The sequence below is a fragment of the Coccomyxa subellipsoidea genome, assembly GCF_000258705.1.
Source record: "Coccomyxa subellipsoidea C-169, whole genome shotgun sequence".
Taxonomy (NCBI): Eukaryota; Viridiplantae; Chlorophyta; class Trebouxiophyceae; family Coccomyxaceae; genus Coccomyxa; species Coccomyxa subellipsoidea.
The window spans coordinates 1,641,365-1,657,910 of NW_005178036.1; the positions used below are offsets into that span (position 1 = coordinate 1,641,365).

The 16,546-nt window shown below is 52.5% G+C and overlaps 4 protein-coding genes across 4 annotated transcripts; 2 read left to right on the top strand and 2 right to left on the bottom strand.

The window, feature by feature from the left end:
* Positions 1 to 83: 83 nt before the first annotated feature.
* COCSUDRAFT_41844 (ZIP zinc/iron transport family) lies at positions 84 to 2,727 on the bottom strand (the record flags this gene model as incomplete). The annotated part of the gene is made up of 6 exons (XM_005648158.1): positions 84 to 232; positions 1,020 to 1,173; positions 1,432 to 1,526; positions 1,755 to 1,886; positions 2,181 to 2,315; positions 2,532 to 2,727. The coding sequence occupies 6 exons, from the start codon at positions 2,725 to 2,727 to the stop codon at positions 84 to 86; spliced, it is 861 nt and encodes a 286-aa protein (XP_005648215.1).
* A 1,304-nt stretch (positions 2,728 to 4,031) lies between these two features.
* COCSUDRAFT_66039 (hypothetical protein) lies at positions 4,032 to 6,691 on the bottom strand (the record flags this gene model as incomplete). The annotated part of the gene is made up of 6 exons (XM_005648159.1): positions 4,032 to 4,649; positions 4,977 to 5,133; positions 5,334 to 5,437; positions 5,713 to 5,949; positions 6,125 to 6,215; positions 6,681 to 6,691. 6 exons carry the CDS (start codon positions 6,689 to 6,691, stop codon positions 4,521 to 4,523), a joined length of 729 nt encoding a protein of 242 aa, XP_005648216.1. The 3' UTR covers positions 4,032 to 4,520.
* Positions 6,692 to 10,629: 3,938 nt separating this feature from the next.
* Positions 10,630 to 12,687, top strand: COCSUDRAFT_41846 (hypothetical protein; the record flags this gene model as incomplete). The annotated part of the gene is made up of 7 exons (XM_005648160.1): positions 10,630 to 10,710; positions 10,841 to 10,963; positions 11,106 to 11,229; positions 11,442 to 11,585; positions 11,746 to 11,867; positions 12,145 to 12,414; positions 12,565 to 12,687. The coding sequence occupies 7 exons, from the start codon at positions 10,630 to 10,632 to the stop codon at positions 12,685 to 12,687; spliced, it is 987 nt and encodes a 328-aa protein (XP_005648217.1).
* A 2,255-nt stretch (positions 12,688 to 14,942) lies between these two features.
* On the top strand, positions 14,943 to 16,028 carry COCSUDRAFT_63200 (hypothetical protein; the record flags this gene model as incomplete). The annotated part of the gene is made up of 3 exons (XM_005648161.1): positions 14,943 to 14,983; positions 15,183 to 15,399; positions 15,714 to 16,028. 3 exons carry the CDS (start codon positions 14,943 to 14,945, stop codon positions 16,026 to 16,028), a joined length of 573 nt encoding a protein of 190 aa, XP_005648218.1.
* Between the last annotated feature and the right edge of the window lie 518 nt (positions 16,029 to 16,546).

The window sequence follows — 16,546 nt, forward strand, 5'->3', positions numbered from 1 at the left end:
AATCAGATGAGATTAGTGATCCTGCACGAGATGCCATGCATTCAGCCGGTAACGCCGGCTGCGCGCCGTTCAGGGGCGTGCCGTCAGGCCCAGATGCCGATCACAGCCATGACAGCGCAGCCGGCCAGCAGGCTGATGTAGCTGCCAGCCTGCAGAGACAGGCTGCTGCGGAAGCGCTTGGTGGTGAAGTCCACGGCAATCAGGTCCACCAGAGCCATGTAGATCAGGATGCCTGCACCGCAACACGCAAATAGATTTAAGGGTGCCCAGGAAGTTCTCAAAACAGGAAAGTTGCAGCAGCCTCCGGAGTTTGGGGTCCTGGCCTGGTCCATCTCATTGATCACGCAGCAAAGACTGCATGTCATTGTAGAAGGTACAGCGGTGTTTTGTGCTGCTCTGTTCCGGAAAGGCTGTCAGACAGCAGTGAAATTGAGAGAGACAGAGCAGGGAAACAAGAGCACTCAATGATCCTGACAGATTGCCTCTAGAGGGGTCACAACATATGTTGTGCCAAGCTCAGTAAAACGATGAATGCATGACTGAGCTAGTGTCAAGAGTGGGAAAGAGGGGCATGCCTGTGGAAATGGAGTCAAAGATGCCAGAGACAATCAGGTTGGCCAGCGAGTCAGCATTGTAGCTGGACTGGATGCCGATGCCAATCGCCACTCCCACAGGTGTGGTGACTGCAAAGATGACTGCCATCACCGCATATGCCCATGACCGGAACTCCGCCTGAGTCAAACATAAGACCGCCGTTAATCATGAGCAAACGGTGCTGGAAATCACACAAGCTGTCATCTCAATATTGACCAGGCAGCACCAGCAATCTGGCGATCACACCTAGTATCCAACACCACTCTACAACATGTTTGTGGAGCTAGCAAGGCACCGCGAGGTGTATTGTCAAGCGCTTCCATTTGCAGGGGACAGTTGCAGACACATCCTGGACTCCCGATGTGAGGATCAACCAAAAAAGCTGTGGCATGACTGCATGCAGGGGAGATATTGAAGGTGGCAACTTGCCTGGATGAGGCAGGAGCCGAGGGCGACGCCTTCGAAGAACTGGTGGAAGGTGAGCGCGGCCAGCAGGGGTTTGATGGTGCAGGGGGAGTTGGACACGCCCAGCGCAATGCCAATCAGCACCGAGTGCAGCGCAATGCCCGTCTCCAGAACCTGACAACCACGAAATACTTCATCAGCCACACGGTAAACATGGCAAATTTCCACTCACTCCTAGCAAGTCCGTTTTGAGGTAATTACCAGGTCAAATGATGATGTTGTGCCCCCCCAAACCCAAGCCAGTTAGGAGGCCAGCAAAATTCTGTGCTTGTCATGATGCATGGATGTGACAAGTGCTGCAAGGACTGAGCGCATTGGTCACCCCCTAAATAAACTAAATATGAATTTGGAGGCAATGTCAGGGTTGGGCACCTGTGCGATGGCAAAGCTGCGGACACGGGCGTCCTCCTGCGCAATCACCTTCTCGTCCAGTTCAGGGACACAGGCACCATTGGCGCAGCCCTCCTCTGCAATCACACACCCTACTCTCAGCGCCCCATGGAAAGCGCATCCTGCCAAAGATTTAACATGCACTGCACCGCAGAGTCGCATGCAGCCATGCATCACCCAAGGATAACGGCTTTGCTCTTGCCAAACAGACATTTTATAGCTGCATCCTTCTGGATCAGCAATGGCAGGCAAGATATGCACAGTGGGAGTCACATTGGCAAAGGGGACATGCAAGGTTGGCGCACCAGGGGAGTGAGGCCTCGCAAGCTGCCTGGTCATGCGCCTCTCGTAGGCCATGGACACCAGGTTCTCCAGAAACAGGACGACCACAATAGTCACGAGCGCGATGGCAGATGCATACGGGTAGTCGGGCCAGCCTGCATGGGAGCACAAGTGCGCCTGTTAGATGTATATACTCGTCTGCAAGCGCACTCGTCAGAGAGCGTACAATTTAGCGGAGACGACAAGTTACTGAAGACTGCACTTCCCTTTATGTGGTGCAAAATGCCACAGGTGAGCCTCAGCCACATCAACATCTTTAGGAGGACAAAGGTAAAAACTAAACTTTGCCAGCCATGTCCACAGAGACAAAATGCACTACAGCAGGGGCGCTGTTGTGACGCAGAGGAACACAAGAGAGCATAGTGCGCTTTGATTGAAGTGCAGCTTACCCAGACACTCGTTGGAGAACTGCGATGCGGCGTCGGGGAACATGTGGATGAAGCCAGTGGCCAGGATCACTCCCGCGCCAAAGGCCTTCAGGATCAGGAACAAGTTTGTCTCCCGGCCCACAAGAGCAAATTTCCCTGCCAAGCACACAGCAAATCAGAAAATAGACTGAAGTGGAGCAGCCTCCTACATTGCCCCTCCACGCTGAGCTGGGATGACCTATCAGAGATATGATATGCTGAGATCTCGCACCTGCCAAGCACTATCACAGGTGTCAAAGTGCACATCCTACTTTTCAGACGCAGAACAGTGCAGTGCTTATCAAGCATGCAGCTGGCACGAGCAAGTCTCACCGGCAATGTAGGGCAGCCATATGCCGAGGGAGGAGCAGGCGAGGATGATGAAGACGGCCCCGATGCGTAGCGAGTGTGACAATTCAGGATTGCTGCAGTCGTTCTCCAAAGCTCCCAGGCAGGAGCCGCCCTCCACCGGAGCTGGGGCTGCTGCAGCATCAGCAACCGGCCCCAGAGCGGTCATGACAGACGCCATGTATCAGCCTGCGATCAGGGGCACTCACTTCAGAATTTCCGCAAGGAAGTTGGTGATTCTGCCGGAGTTGAGCTGTAAATTGACTTGTTACCGCGTCAACTGTCAGCTATTCTATCTGAGCAATGAGCGTGCAGCTGCATCTCCATTGAGGAATCAACTTCCTCAATCAAGAAAGGAGTTGACTTTGACCCATGTGACCTAGCCCACAGTGACTCCCTAGCTTTTCCTCTACTTACAGCACATATAGGGTATATCATGTAACATAAGAACATTACTTGCAAAGCTGACCTTCTCGCAGAAGTGCATTAAGAAGCGGACGCAAGCAGCAGCATCGATGGGGCGCCTCAAGGCGGACTGCTTCTAGAGCATTCCAGGGGCCACAAAGTCTCACGACCACGTAAAATACGTTGATCACGGACGCAAACAGCTGAAAACCAATTGTAAAAGTGCACCAGATTGATCAGGGCCTGGGCATGGCGCGCTCGGTCTCAAGGCCCTCAACACGTGTGTGGCGCAAGACCTGTCCGTATCGCCCTTCTTGCCTAACAAAAATCACAATGCACATTCCCAGGGTGTTCTTAAGGTCATCCGAAGGCCTGTGGCCTTGCATGCAGATGCACTTGTCCCAAGAGAAACTACTCACGACGGCCCACGGTCTGGAACGGGTCACGAGAAAAGCCTTTTGCGGGCCAGGAAGATGACCCCACTCATGAGCATTCAAGAAAACAAAATTTGCCTATACTTTTAAAAAGACATGCCTCGTCCCAATCAGCAGCTGCTGCAAGGCCTTTGACAAGGATCCGCTGCCTTTTGGAGTGAGTAACGTGTGAGAAGGAGATCGTCGTCGTACCTGCTCGCGGCTTCCGCCCGGTCTCACCTCCTTCGTGAGTCTGCGATCTCACTGGCCTTAAGAAAGCCAGTTTTCCGCCGCCCAGTGCAGAATATTTAATAGAGACTGATCAATGCGGCGGACCTGCGCAGCCGTAGCTTACGGGATGCCTGGGCCAAAATTGGGTTTGGGGCAGCTTCTTTGTGTAGGTACATAGCTTCTCGAAGCGCCCCTCAAGATCCCTCTCTTGTCCTCCATATATCCAATAGTTGGCATACATTGGAATGCAGGAGTATGCCGGTATCATGCCTTCCTCGGAGGCTGCACTGTTCATGCATCCGCATGCACTGAAGCAGCCGCGGCGATATGTAGAAAGATGGATATCCGTGCCGCACCGTGATGGCGGCGCCGGCGGCCGGCATGGGCCAAAGTGGAGAGTGCCCGGCACTGGGCCAGTGCAGTCACCAGGATCATGGCATGACTTTGGATTACACAAACCAACTTGGATTGAATCCTCTGGGAAACATCACTCCTGACTGCCAGTGCAGGAGCAGCACAGACAAGTGGTGCCAATAAAAACCAGCCTCTGCTTGGACGCTCGGAAGTCTGCCACATAGCAACTGCAAGTCTTCAGTCATGTGCTAAAAGTTGGTGCTGTTTTGCAACAGACTGTGTCATGCTCCTTGGCCAATGCAACTTGCAGGAGCTCTGACTCAGCTGAGAACTCTGACAATGGCACAGTCGTCATCTACAAAACCCACAAGAATACATGGTCCATTGAATGGACTCCAATCTGCTGTCCGATTGAAACTCTATCAAAACTTTGCAGCCTCTGCCTACAAGAAAATTCAAGACCTCCATTCTCAGCCTTCCAAAACCCACAAGTATCCCCAAAAACATTTCGCCTCACAAAGAATTACTGCTCCACCCGCTGCTGCAGCGCAATTTTCTCGGCTGCCGGTTGTCACTGCTGACGAGCCTTGAGCCCTGGCATGAGCGGCGGCAGCACGTCCTTCTGCTCGCCGCCGCCGCGGCCGGCTCCGCTGCCGTCCACTTTCAGAGCCACCTCAACACCGCCATCCACAGGGACCACCTGTCACCAGTGTCAACCTGTTTCGACTTCTTGCACCAGTGAATGCATACGCTCAGGCAGAACACATCAGCAATGCTCAACAATAGACATTGTAAGCCAGAGCCCCAGTTGCACGCGCAGCAAGCGTGGGTCAACCCAGCAAAAATATTGGGTCGTGGCAACTCACAATCGCGCACTACTGGATCAACCATTTGATTAAACCCATTGCAGTGGGCATGTCTGCATTTGATGTCACGTCCACCCAGCATCATCGGTGATGATAGGCTCGAGCATTCTCTGATATAAAATCAATGATCTTAATGCAGCAGCTCAGGATATTGTCCTCACCTCAGCGTTGATGCCGGGGCCAAAGAAGGTCTCGATCTTGTTCAGCCGCGTCTCCCACATCTCCAGCGTCATCTGCTCCTTGGTCTCAAACTCCAGCACCAGCGTGTACGCACCCTCTCGCGCTTCCTCGCGCACCCCCCTCAGCAAGGGAGTCAGCCTGCACAGAACCCCGCTCGAATTTTGCAGCGCCCCACATCTTGATCCTTTGCAGATGCACAGGAATCTCCTTGGTGACAGCAGGGCACCATTTTCCACATTGACATGGTGGCATGATGCATGCTATGGATAACCTTCTTGGAAGAAATCTCATGCATTCATGCATTCTGTAGCAATGGTGGGGCCTTGAGAGGAGGGTACCTGCGGGGGATGCCTGTCTGCCGGCCGAATTGGAAGATCCGGTTCAAGGCCTCGTCCAAGTGCTGCTCATCTCCGTAGCGGTACCGGGTCACATCCTCCCTCAGCTGAACCATCACAACACGGCCCAACCTTCTTCAGCTCGACCTTCCCGTTGCTGACACAACATTAAACATATTGCAGTAGCAAATGGCACTCAGCATTAAGCAGAGCCACACTTCGGCATGGCAGCCATATCAGGAACAAGAAAAGCAACACAACAATGGCCAACGGCATATTAGTTCCTAATGTGGCTGCCATGCATCCAATTTAACACCTGTAGGATCAAAGCCCCACATGCAGTAGAGACATCACATTAATATCTAGTGGATCCACCGCTCACCTGCTTCTGGATGTCGGTGGCCTGTGCCTCGCGCAGGGAGAGGGCCTGCACAGTGGTTTTGCAGGGCACGGGCTTGAGCTGCGCATAGCTGAGCGCAAAGCCCAGTAGCGTGATGGGGAAGCCGTAGATGAGCAGCAGCGCCGCCACCTCAGCGCCAGGCAGAAGCTGGAAGAAGGCGCCAAATCCATAGGTTAGGAAGAAGAGCCCCACAGGAGTCAGCAGCGACCCGAAGGAAACCTGTGACCATGAGAGCACAGTGCTCTGTCAGCAGCCTGGAGTTTGGTGGTAAAAACAAAGTCTCGAGGTTGCAGCTGTGGGGTGTCTTATAGTGCACGCGGCTGGATGCAGACAATTTCTTTCTACCCATGCAGCATTAGGACATGGGCTGTCGGGCAGTGGACACGGTGCAAACCTTCTCTATTCTGAAACCATCAGGCTCCACATACTCTGCACCAGCTCCGTTGGAGGCTGAACAGACCAAGGCTTGCCTGAACCCATGCTTCCTGCACCCACGACACAGAGACACCATGTGAACCCCAGGACGGAGTCTTAAGGCTGTTTCCGCGTTGAAGTGAACAAGTATGAAGAACGCATTCGCGATCCTTCAGCGAAAAAACTGATCTTTATGATTGTGGAGGATCGCTCACCCTGACATGTGAACTTGACGACCAGGTGCTCCGATCTGCGGTCTTGATCGGGCAATCCTTTTAGTACAATTTTGAGATACAAAAGGCAACCTTTGCATGCCATGACAGCAGCTCTGTCTTGCAAACAGGAAAGACATTGTGTTCTTGCTGCTGTTTAGGAGCCTAGTTCACCCCACTGCTCTCCTCCTCCGTAGCTGAATGAGTGCCCCTTAGATGCAGTGCCTCAATCGAAAAGAAAATCCCCTGCCCTTTCCAATAGCAGCTCAGGAACATGATCGACTGGCGCAGAAAAATCGATCATTGAAAGGGACGCCAGCGAACCTCGGCGACATCGTGTCATCGCTTTGATCGCTTGGTAATGACGTCGCTCGGCCACGGGGGACAGGCCACGACGGTCTCTCTCGCCCCAATCTGCATATGCGGAGGGAAAAGAGGCCTGTGAGAAGTATCAGTCCATCGGATTCACGCTCAGTCGGATCGGCTTGCGACAGGAACACACGCGAGGGAGCGCGCGCGACAAATCTCGGGTGAGTTGCAGTGGCGATCGCGCCACCCTGAGTGAATGCCATGTCACCCCGTCTTTAAGTGTTTCTGTGGATGAGATGTCAGAAAGATCCTATCTTTGCATCAGGATGCAAAGGTATCTGTATCCGGGCACCCTAGAATTGTCTGTGGACCTGGCATAGGCATGCGTTCAGATGCGTTCAGAGAGTGGACGTGTCCTATGCGCCTATGGCACTTGCAAAACTTGGCAAGATTCCTCCTTTCGTCGTCTGAAGGTGATTCTGATGCAAATCTTGTTGATGCAGACCCAGTTGTGAAAATGTCGGGAGAGATCGTGTCGAGAGAGTGCTACGCGTTTGGACACCTTTTCCCCGGCTCTCCTCTGAAGGTCGAGGCGCCTGTGGAATTCTTCGATCCTTTGACAGGAAGGTGAGTTTTCTTCCACGCATGTTCATAGCAGCGCTTGTGAAGAGACTGAGATTCTTGAGCGGGTGTCCTTCATCCTGCAATCCGCAGTACAGTGACTGAGACATCCCGTCTTGTGTTGCAGCTTGATGACGGAGCCAGTCAGGCTCCTGAACTCAGACAGTGTTTTCGACAGATCGAGTCTTCAGAAGTGGTTTCGACAGTGCGCAAAGGGTAAGCGAGTTCCGTCCTGCTGAACCAATCGCTTTTGGACGCTTCCCTTGTCTGCCTTTTTCGAACGCCAAATCGTCCGATGCGATGCCACAACCATGTCAATATTTCATGCAACAAGAAAAATTCTCAGAAGACATTCATGCACCGCAGACGTGGAGCCCAGGTGCCCTCTCACCGGCGTACCACTGAAGGGCTGGATCACCATCCAAGCCGAGGACAAACTTCGAAAGCGCCTCGTGGCCTGGGCAGAGAAGCACAATTGTACTTTGGACCTCATATCCAGTCTAAGCTCCTCTCTGCCCAAGTCGGCAGCAGCTGCTGGCCCCTGCTTGCGCACCTTCTGCCAACACTGTGGAAGAGGTACAACCCTCGCCAGTGCTGATGTGTAGCACTTTCACCATTGCATGAGTGCGCAGAGCAATCTTGCTGCTTGAGTATAGCCTCGCAGGCTTTGCATGATTGACCATCAAACTGCAATTCATCAGCTGATACCTTTCTGTGCATTGCAGGGTCAGGAGATGAATGTTTGACGGCAAAACCATGCCGGCCGCGCGCACGAAGCTTCTCTCTACCCAGGACAGCTGTGCGCTGATCTGTGCTCCATATGGCGGCGGAAAGTGATCTACAATTATATTGTGACATTTGGAGGGGCCAGCAGAGTGCGACAGGCGTGTGCACAGCACTGTCTGGAGACGCTCACAGAAGCAGATAGGCCGCCAGAATATGGGAAGAAATGCACACTTGTACCATCAACTTCAGATGTCCACTTCATTGGCAGGTTCTCTGCCGAAGCTGGAACATGTGCTTGTCAGCTGGCGTCCCCGCAGCTTGACATAAGGATTGCAGCCTCACTTTCTGACACCATACGGCGGTGAAATACAGTTAGGCCTGAGAAGAATGCACTCCGGTACGCTGGTGAAAATTATCGTGGGCTGGTGATAGCTCAGCAAGCAGATATTGCTATGAGAGGTTGTGGATCAGCAGCAAGTTAATAAAGAAAGATAAGAACAGGACATTGCTTTCTGGAGCAGACTTGACTTGAAGCTCTTACCCATGCAGCTAGTGGTGGTTCTTCATCCCTGACGGAGGCAATGCTAACTTGCTTAGTCAACGGTGTGTCATTGGGTGCAGAGCACCCTGCAGGGATGTGTGCATCTGCTGCTAAATGCAAACAAGATGATATATAGATCTGACAGACAGCAAGGCATACAATGAATTTATTTGGAAGAGCCACAGGTGGTTAATTAGAAAATACTACAGGGTATGCGGGATGTTGGGGCTGGAATTTTCGGGACACCACAGGGCAAACATCCAATTACGATGTTGGATTATATGGCGGCAGTCTTTGGGGCTGAGATGACCCGCCGATGTCTTTTTTGCAACGCTCTGTTGTGGCAGCTGTGACACCCATGCAAGCTGGCACCGGTTGTCAGAGCTCTAGACTTCTTCTTTTTCTTCAAAGTGCTCGTGCAGCACATTCTCTTTCAGGGCAGAAGACAGGCAATGGCCCAGTGGGCGACAAGCCTGGGTTTGAATACAGATGTACATGTATCAGGACGCTTGTCTTCTGGTCTTTGTTTTTTTCCTATTATTTGGGGTATGCAGCTCAGCAGGCTGCTGCATTCCTGGTACTGCTGTCAGACTTTTCTCTTTGTGGGTGGCTCCTATTGAGGATTATTTCTGTTTGTCTGTAGCATCATGCATTTGCTGCACTGATTGGAAAGCAGCAATTCTCCTAGCTTTGGGGCTTAGCCTGAGGGATTTGGGAGCAATTGTGAGAAATCCAAAGTGAAGCTTCACTCATGGTGGGCGGCTGGGACAACTGGTGCCTGTGTTGCTTGCGAGCTGATCAGCTTACTTCTTGACATGGCTTACTGAACAATCTTTCTGGCATGACAATGAGTGTGGATCATCCAGACTTTATTCATTTGCCCTTTCTTGTAGGCACTGTAATGGTCATGAGAGTATATAGGTTGGCTGGGCTTTTTGTTATAATCTTCAATAACATATGTTTTTGGCAGTGTGCATGGACTAGGTAGTGCAGATTTTATAGAGGAATATTCTACGAAGGCTAGACTGCGTCTGCAAACGCGATTATCTTCGATGTGTGTTGATAAGCATCATGGCCAGAACTGCTTCAACTTGAAGTTGACGTGCGTGAGTGAATTTCAGTTGCTGTGCTTATCTTCAATTTAAAGCAGTTCTGGCCATGTAAGATCTTTGGGATTTGAGGCATTGCCGCTGGTCCGACTACTGCATTTGTGAGTCACTGCTGTTGCCCTCACTGCATTTTTACTGCGTCAGCACACTACCAGTGCAGCCAGCAGCCAGCTGCCCAGTCATCCCAAATGAGTGAAATGTAGCCTTGTATGCACTGCTTAAGGTCAATCTGAGGCTACCTTAAATTCCAGTCCTTCCGCATGCTCTCACAGGCCACCGATTAGGAAGCTTTGATGCGGTGAACTTCAGCTTGAAGCTGGCAATGCATTCACATGGCATGGATGTGATCACATCATGCATGAATCAATACGACATGCATGCATGATGACGATGTCATGCTCACTGCAGGTGAGGCCACGTGAAAGCGCACCGGTTACCGCAGAAGTGCCTCAGTTTGTGTGGCTGGATTGTGCCGCAAAGCACCCACCGGCCGGGGTACAGGGTACAGGCCGCGCTTAGCGCCGGGCAGTACGATTGGACAGCACATGTGCACAGTGTTCACTGCTGCAGTCGCATTTTCTTCGGTACTGGCTGCCAGAGACTGATCGTCACAAGACCGCAATTTGGACTCCCAAATTATGGAGATGTGTACAGTGTTATCATGATGGGTGCTGGGCCCTATGGTACCAAACATGTGGGGCCTGTCTACGACGGCGAAAAATTTGAAATTCAAGTTCAATCAGCAGTGAGTCACCGGAATCACAACGGAAAACTTGCTTGTCGAAAAGATCCTCTTCGAAATCTAACTTCCCCCTATCGAGTGTAAGAGAAGCCTCGAACATCCGAAATCAGTTGCTTAGTTCTGTTTCTATGTCGGGTGCGACGACCTCCTGTTCCAGTGACGCGAGTTGGCTACACCATAGCTTTCGTGCATAGAGCAGCCAGCGAGGGCAGAGCGCTTACAAGAATGAAGTTTCTCGCCATATTCGTGTTGATGCTGAGGCTGGCATGGGCTCAAGGCTTACCGACGAGCACCACAGACGCAGAGGTCCGTGCTGCCGCAACCAACGAACTGGCGAGAACACTTGCAGCTGGACAGACAAAGTGTAAATATTGCATAAATGCATTCCAGACTTGGTTCCTAGCCGATAGGAATAAATTTAGTGTCCATGCTGCAGGAACCGTGGGCAGCTGCGATGGGGGATGGCTATCCCGTGCTGACCAGCTTTGATGGACACACTTTCCAGTTTCCAGGGAGAGCAGGGCAATACTATGACCTTATATCGGCAGATGAGCACCAGGTGGGTTCCGACAGAGCCCAATCTCTACGGCCACCGAATCTCAAACAGCCCAGAGGCTAGACGCCCTCATCCTAGGTGACTTCTCAATGGGATAGAAAGGGATTAATATGCTAATGCTGACCTGATGTGATGCTTGTCACAGGTGACGATGAAGCTGCAGGCTGGTCAAGCCTGGAACCATACCGGAACCTTCATTGAGGGGCTGGGTGTGCAGTACCACCAGCACAAGATCATCGTCAGTGTGAATGCACATGACGTGCTTGCAGGTATGTCCAGGACACAAGACAAAACCACTATCGTGCTCTTCCCTGCCACTGAGATTTGTGTTCCGACAGAACGCGATGACCTCACTGAAAATGGCATGTTCCCTTGCGCTGCCAGTCAGATTCATCATTCCTTGCATGCAAGTAAATTCCGAGTGTGCGTCCTGTGAAGAGAGGTGCAAGAGCTGAGGTTTACTGGCTGTGGGGCGCTGTAGTGTTCATGAATGGCCAGGAGCTGAGGATGAGAGAGGAGCAAACTAAGCAGGAGCGCATGCTGGCTGTGGAGGATGGCTCAGAGCTGCTGCTGGCTTGGAGCCTGCAGTACCCAGAGCTGGGCAATGCCGTGGAGATAGTCACAGGTGCCTCTGTCAGCACTGTCCTTGCTGCTTCCTGCTGCTTCACCGCTGCCGTGCATGGCACGTGTTGTGAAGTCACATTCGCAAAATCCTGTTCCGAACCTGACTGTAAATTAAGGACGGGTTGGCTTGTTGACTAAGATTACTGTTTGTGTGTGCGCAGATCTGCTGCGTATAGTGACCTGGGTGACACCGGCGCAGACAGTAGATCAGGACGGCGTGTACCAGCCTGCATACCTCAATTTTGATGCCCAGCTTCTGGCGCCACCACACGGCGAAATGCAGGTGTGCTGCGGCCTTCCGCTTGCTCATCTTGCGCACTTTTGGACCTACCAGCATAAGAACAAACTGGCATGCACTGCAGCAACTCTGATGCATCAGCTGACTTTGAGCTGCCCCTCATTCAATGCGGCCCTCAACCAAGCTGCTCCATTCCTGTTCGACTGAGACAGAAAGCAGACGTGGGCGGCAGAGAGAGCAAATGTGGATAGATTGCTGGTCCTCGTAGATGTAAGAGATGCCTTTATTAGTTTTAGATCGCTCGCGGCGCATGCATGCGCAGGGTGTTGTTGGGGAGGGCTTTGCGCGGCTGATCAGCGGGCGCAGGGAGGAGGATCATTCGCAGCTGCACGGCATGGTGGCCGACTACCAGATGGCTTCCTACTTCGAGGGGCGCCGGCCGCTCGCATATGCCGGCGGCAGCGGCGCCGGCGGCGGCTGGCCGCTCGCGCTTCCCGGGGGCGGCGGCCAGCGGCGGCTGCTGCGCGAGGATCTCGCCGGGAGGCCCAAGTTTCCGCTGCACGCCCGCGGCAGGTCGGCCAAACTCTCACAGGTGCGCCATGCGGGCTTTGTGCGCAGTTTTACCTTCGGGGATGACTCATTCACAGTTTTGGAAGCTCCCGGCGTCCTGCAAGGGAGGTCTTTTGCTTCTGGCACATTGCTAAGGATGCTGAGCTTGAGATTGAGAGAGCATGTGGATCAGGTTCGTGCGCGCACAAAGGCGGCACGTATGCGGCGGCTGTCGGACAAGGACGTGAAGGGGGTGCTGACGCGGTCGCAGAAGGCCATGCACCACATGGGCGCCCGCCGCGCCGGCGTTGCCTAAGCTTACTAATCCTGCAGTCTAGAAACAGTGAAACACCACAAGAGCTGTACCTGGTATGCAGCAGGCAAGGGAGAGATTAGCAGCAATCGAGGACTGCACAGGCCAGAGTTGTACCAACAGAGACTTTCAGTAAACGTGGACAGTGATTCAATGTGTTCCAGGGTCCGGACACTTTGTTAAATGTTGCACAGCACACCATGGTGCCAAAATCTTGGGTGCAAAGGGCCATTTCTTCTGTCTCTCACGCTCTCTGCCATGCAGTGGCAGAGACAGCATGTTGCAGAAAGATGGAGTCTTGGTGTATTGCTTGAGAAGTCCGTATGAGGCAGGACGGCACCTTGTCGAGAGGTAATGTTGTCCCTGCACCATGAGATCAGATTCCTAACTTGAATAGGCGGCTCAGCTCCGTGTCAATGATGCAGCAGCCTGGCTGCTGCACAAATACCTTTGACACGTCTGTAAATAGGATATAGTCTATAGGGAGTCTCACAGTCCAGAATTTGGGATGCCCTAGCGCCTTGCATCAAGGCATGCCATGGCATGGCATGAATTGAGGTGTGTGTGCATTCTTGTGAACTATGCCATACCTTGCGACTTATGGCTGAGCAGTGCATGTAAAAGGTTTCCGCGCTCTAGCTAAAGGACTCTGTCCTGTGCCATCATGATAGTCATTGCTGAGCATGCATGCATTCTGCACCTTTTTGAAGAGGTGCAGAACGAGCTTACGCATGCACTGCTATGATTACTGTTACCCATGCCAACATCATGTGATGTACATGATGTCCGTGAGGTAAAATAATTTCATGATGACAGTGGCAGGAACTCAAATAGAGCTGGCACTGCACATGCGCCGTGCAGGGCCACATATGAAATTTTATCACTGGTGAGATCTGCATCATGATGGTACCATGGTCAGAGAATTGTTCGCTTTAAAGCTCCGTGACTCGCGTGAGTGCACTGCACTGTGGCACACTTGGCAAGACCTGAAGGTTGTCGGACGGCCGCCTGCGCGCGCTGAGACGCGCCATACGGTTTCAGCCTGAGACTCTCATACTGTGGCACATCTGTAGCTCTTGCCCGTACCGCGCGACACATTTGGCAGGCACCACCAGAGTGCAAGGCGTGCAAACGTGTTCCTGCGAGGGGAGTCTCCAAGCGTGCACATGCTCACAAAGATCACTGAAGATACCTTCACTGTGCGCCCTGGGGAGCATGACCTCATCTTCTGATTCATGACCTCATCCTGCCTGAATCACTTTGTTGTTCTTCTCTTCTCTCTTCCCTCCGAAACACGATCGTGGAAGAAAAGATGTTACTGGCCGGAATGGAGCTATTGATTTCACTGCCTGCAGCGAGACCTGACTGGAATAAGAGGCATGTTCCGTGACTCGTCTGATGTTGTAGTTCTACCCTGGCATCCTGGCTTGTCGCTTGTTAGCAGTTTTGTATCAACATATGGGAATTCATGCATCTGTTTGTAAATATCTTATGTCAGCTTGCGTTGTTTTGTGCTTTCACGAAACTTTCGGCTGTCGTGCGTATTCATCAGGAACTCTTCCCGCTTTCAGTCACATATTTCGGATGCCGATAAAGGGCATCCGCATTCATAGGTTTTGAGGATTCTGCAGAAAAGTATTGCACTTTTCCCCCCTGCGCTGGTCGCGTGCTAATATTCGGTGCCAACGCCACAGATCGGTCGTCATATTTTCGGCTGGATAGGCTGTTTGAAGCGCAATCCATACAGTCATATCTTTTTTATGAGGGGAGATGACAGTTTGATTTTGCTGCTATTTGAAGTTCCTTCTGTTGCAGCCCCCTAACGCCAGTTGTGTGAAGACCTTGAGTTTTTGGCTGCCAGGTGGAAGTATATGCACGGCGAAGTGAAAGGATGAAATAGACCACAATCCTGCGATGCGTGGGAGGCATGCAAGTGGAGAGCCAGCAGCAAGAACGACGCTGCAAAGGCCCTCCAAGACTTGGGAGCAGAGGCCTTGGCTCACCTTTGAGTCAGGGTCCACTGAAGCAGAATACAGGCGTTATTTTTCGTCCAGGAAGGTGGGTGATCCAATACTAAATCTTCAGCAAAACCAGATTAACTCATGCCCTTATCGCTGCTGAAAATTTTCAATGCTGTTTTGTGCATGCAGGCAAGGAAAGACATCGTCACATGCACAACATTGGGCTTTGGGTCATTGATCATTGGGATATATGCGGCAAGCTGGGGAGCGGTGGCAGCTGCCTCGATCTTAATCATGATGGAACTTGCCATTGTTCTGGGGCACAGCAAGGGCCCATGGTCTGCAGCGAATCTCTCTCATCGGTCCTTTCTCGTCATCATCATACGGTAGGCAGCCGGCTTGCCCTGGTGCTTTGATGATGATTGATGTAGGAAATCCAGACTGCACATGCCTCATCGCTTGCACGCTGTGAAAAGCCAACTCATGAGCACTCTGAAGGTGCATGCTTTGTTGAAGGAGTCTTGGCATGTTGTGCAGGCTGATGATGGCGCTGGCTGTTGGCACAATGCATGTATTGACAGCCCAGTCGCATCCTGCAGCAGTTTGGGCAGTGCTGGCGGGGAAGGTCCTGCAGCTGGCAGTGCTGCCCCTTGCGCTACAGCTGCCCTTCTCACAGCACTTGGCTGTGCAGGCAGCATGCCTTACGGCTTCGCTGATGGGCCTCCCCTGGGATTGTGCCAACATCATGAGTCAGGTTGGCTCAGTGCTTGCGCCCACAGCTGAGGTGGGTCCCCTCCAAACACGCCCCACCTTCACCTTGGGCCCACTGCCACCAAGCTCACCTCCATTACAACATTGTATGCAAGAGCGTAACGTGTCAAGCCCATGAATAGCAAGTACATGAGGACTCCCTTCCGCTTTGAGCATGGGTCGGCACTTGCGCTAGACATGGCACACCTGTTTGCTTTGGTAGCATGAGGTGATTGGCAGCGTGTGCTCGGCACCTCATGTGGCTGGCATGCCAATCTCATGTCATTCATCCCATGTCACCCCTGTGCCGTTCTGCAGGTGCTGAGTCAGCTTTCGCACCTGCTGCAAGCGCCCCTGAAGCTGCAGTCGCCAGCCATGCCGCCGGAGCAGGCCTGCCCATGCGTGCTCGGCTTCGCGCATACAATGCTTGGCTTTGTCCTGCCGAGCATCGTGCTGTACCTCTTAGAAGCCCAGGAGAGAGGGGCCTTCCGGCGACTCAAGCGCGAAGGCCCCGGCCGCACTGAGCTTGGGCTGTGTTTGCTGGAGGTTATTCTGATCCCTTCGCTGCTGCTCTCACTGGCTGCTGTTATTGTCTGGGAAGCCGCTGTTGCCCTGGCAGCCCACCTGCACTGAGGAGCGTGCTGCGCAGCGGCATCTGCTTCAGGTGCTCATGGGTATATTTCAACTGGCTGGACCAGCTGCTTTCCCGGCATTGCATGGTGTTCTGATCGAGAGCATGTACATGTCTCGTGTGTGCAGCCCTTTCTTTTGTTCCACTTCTGTGTCAGAGGCCGGGGATGCCACGGTGTGTGTCCTTCTGTGCTTCCCCGATCGGACTGACTTCATTTGGCCCACAATAAGACGTGTGTCGTTCTGTTGCAAAGCCGAGCAGAATTTTGTGCGCATATGCTCTCGACTGGCTCTGCTGCAACATGGAACTAGTGAAGCGATGAACACATCGGGCATGGGTCAGCAGGCATTATAGGCATGAGTAATACTGCCGATATATATTGTGAGACACAGGACATAGACGTCCAATTTGTTGTGGCATTTGAACATCACCGGGCTGCTTACAGCCAACCTTGGCTGCCTTCGCTTGTTTTGGCAGTGTCAGGAGCTTTTCCCACCTGCCACACTGTCAAAGATGGTTT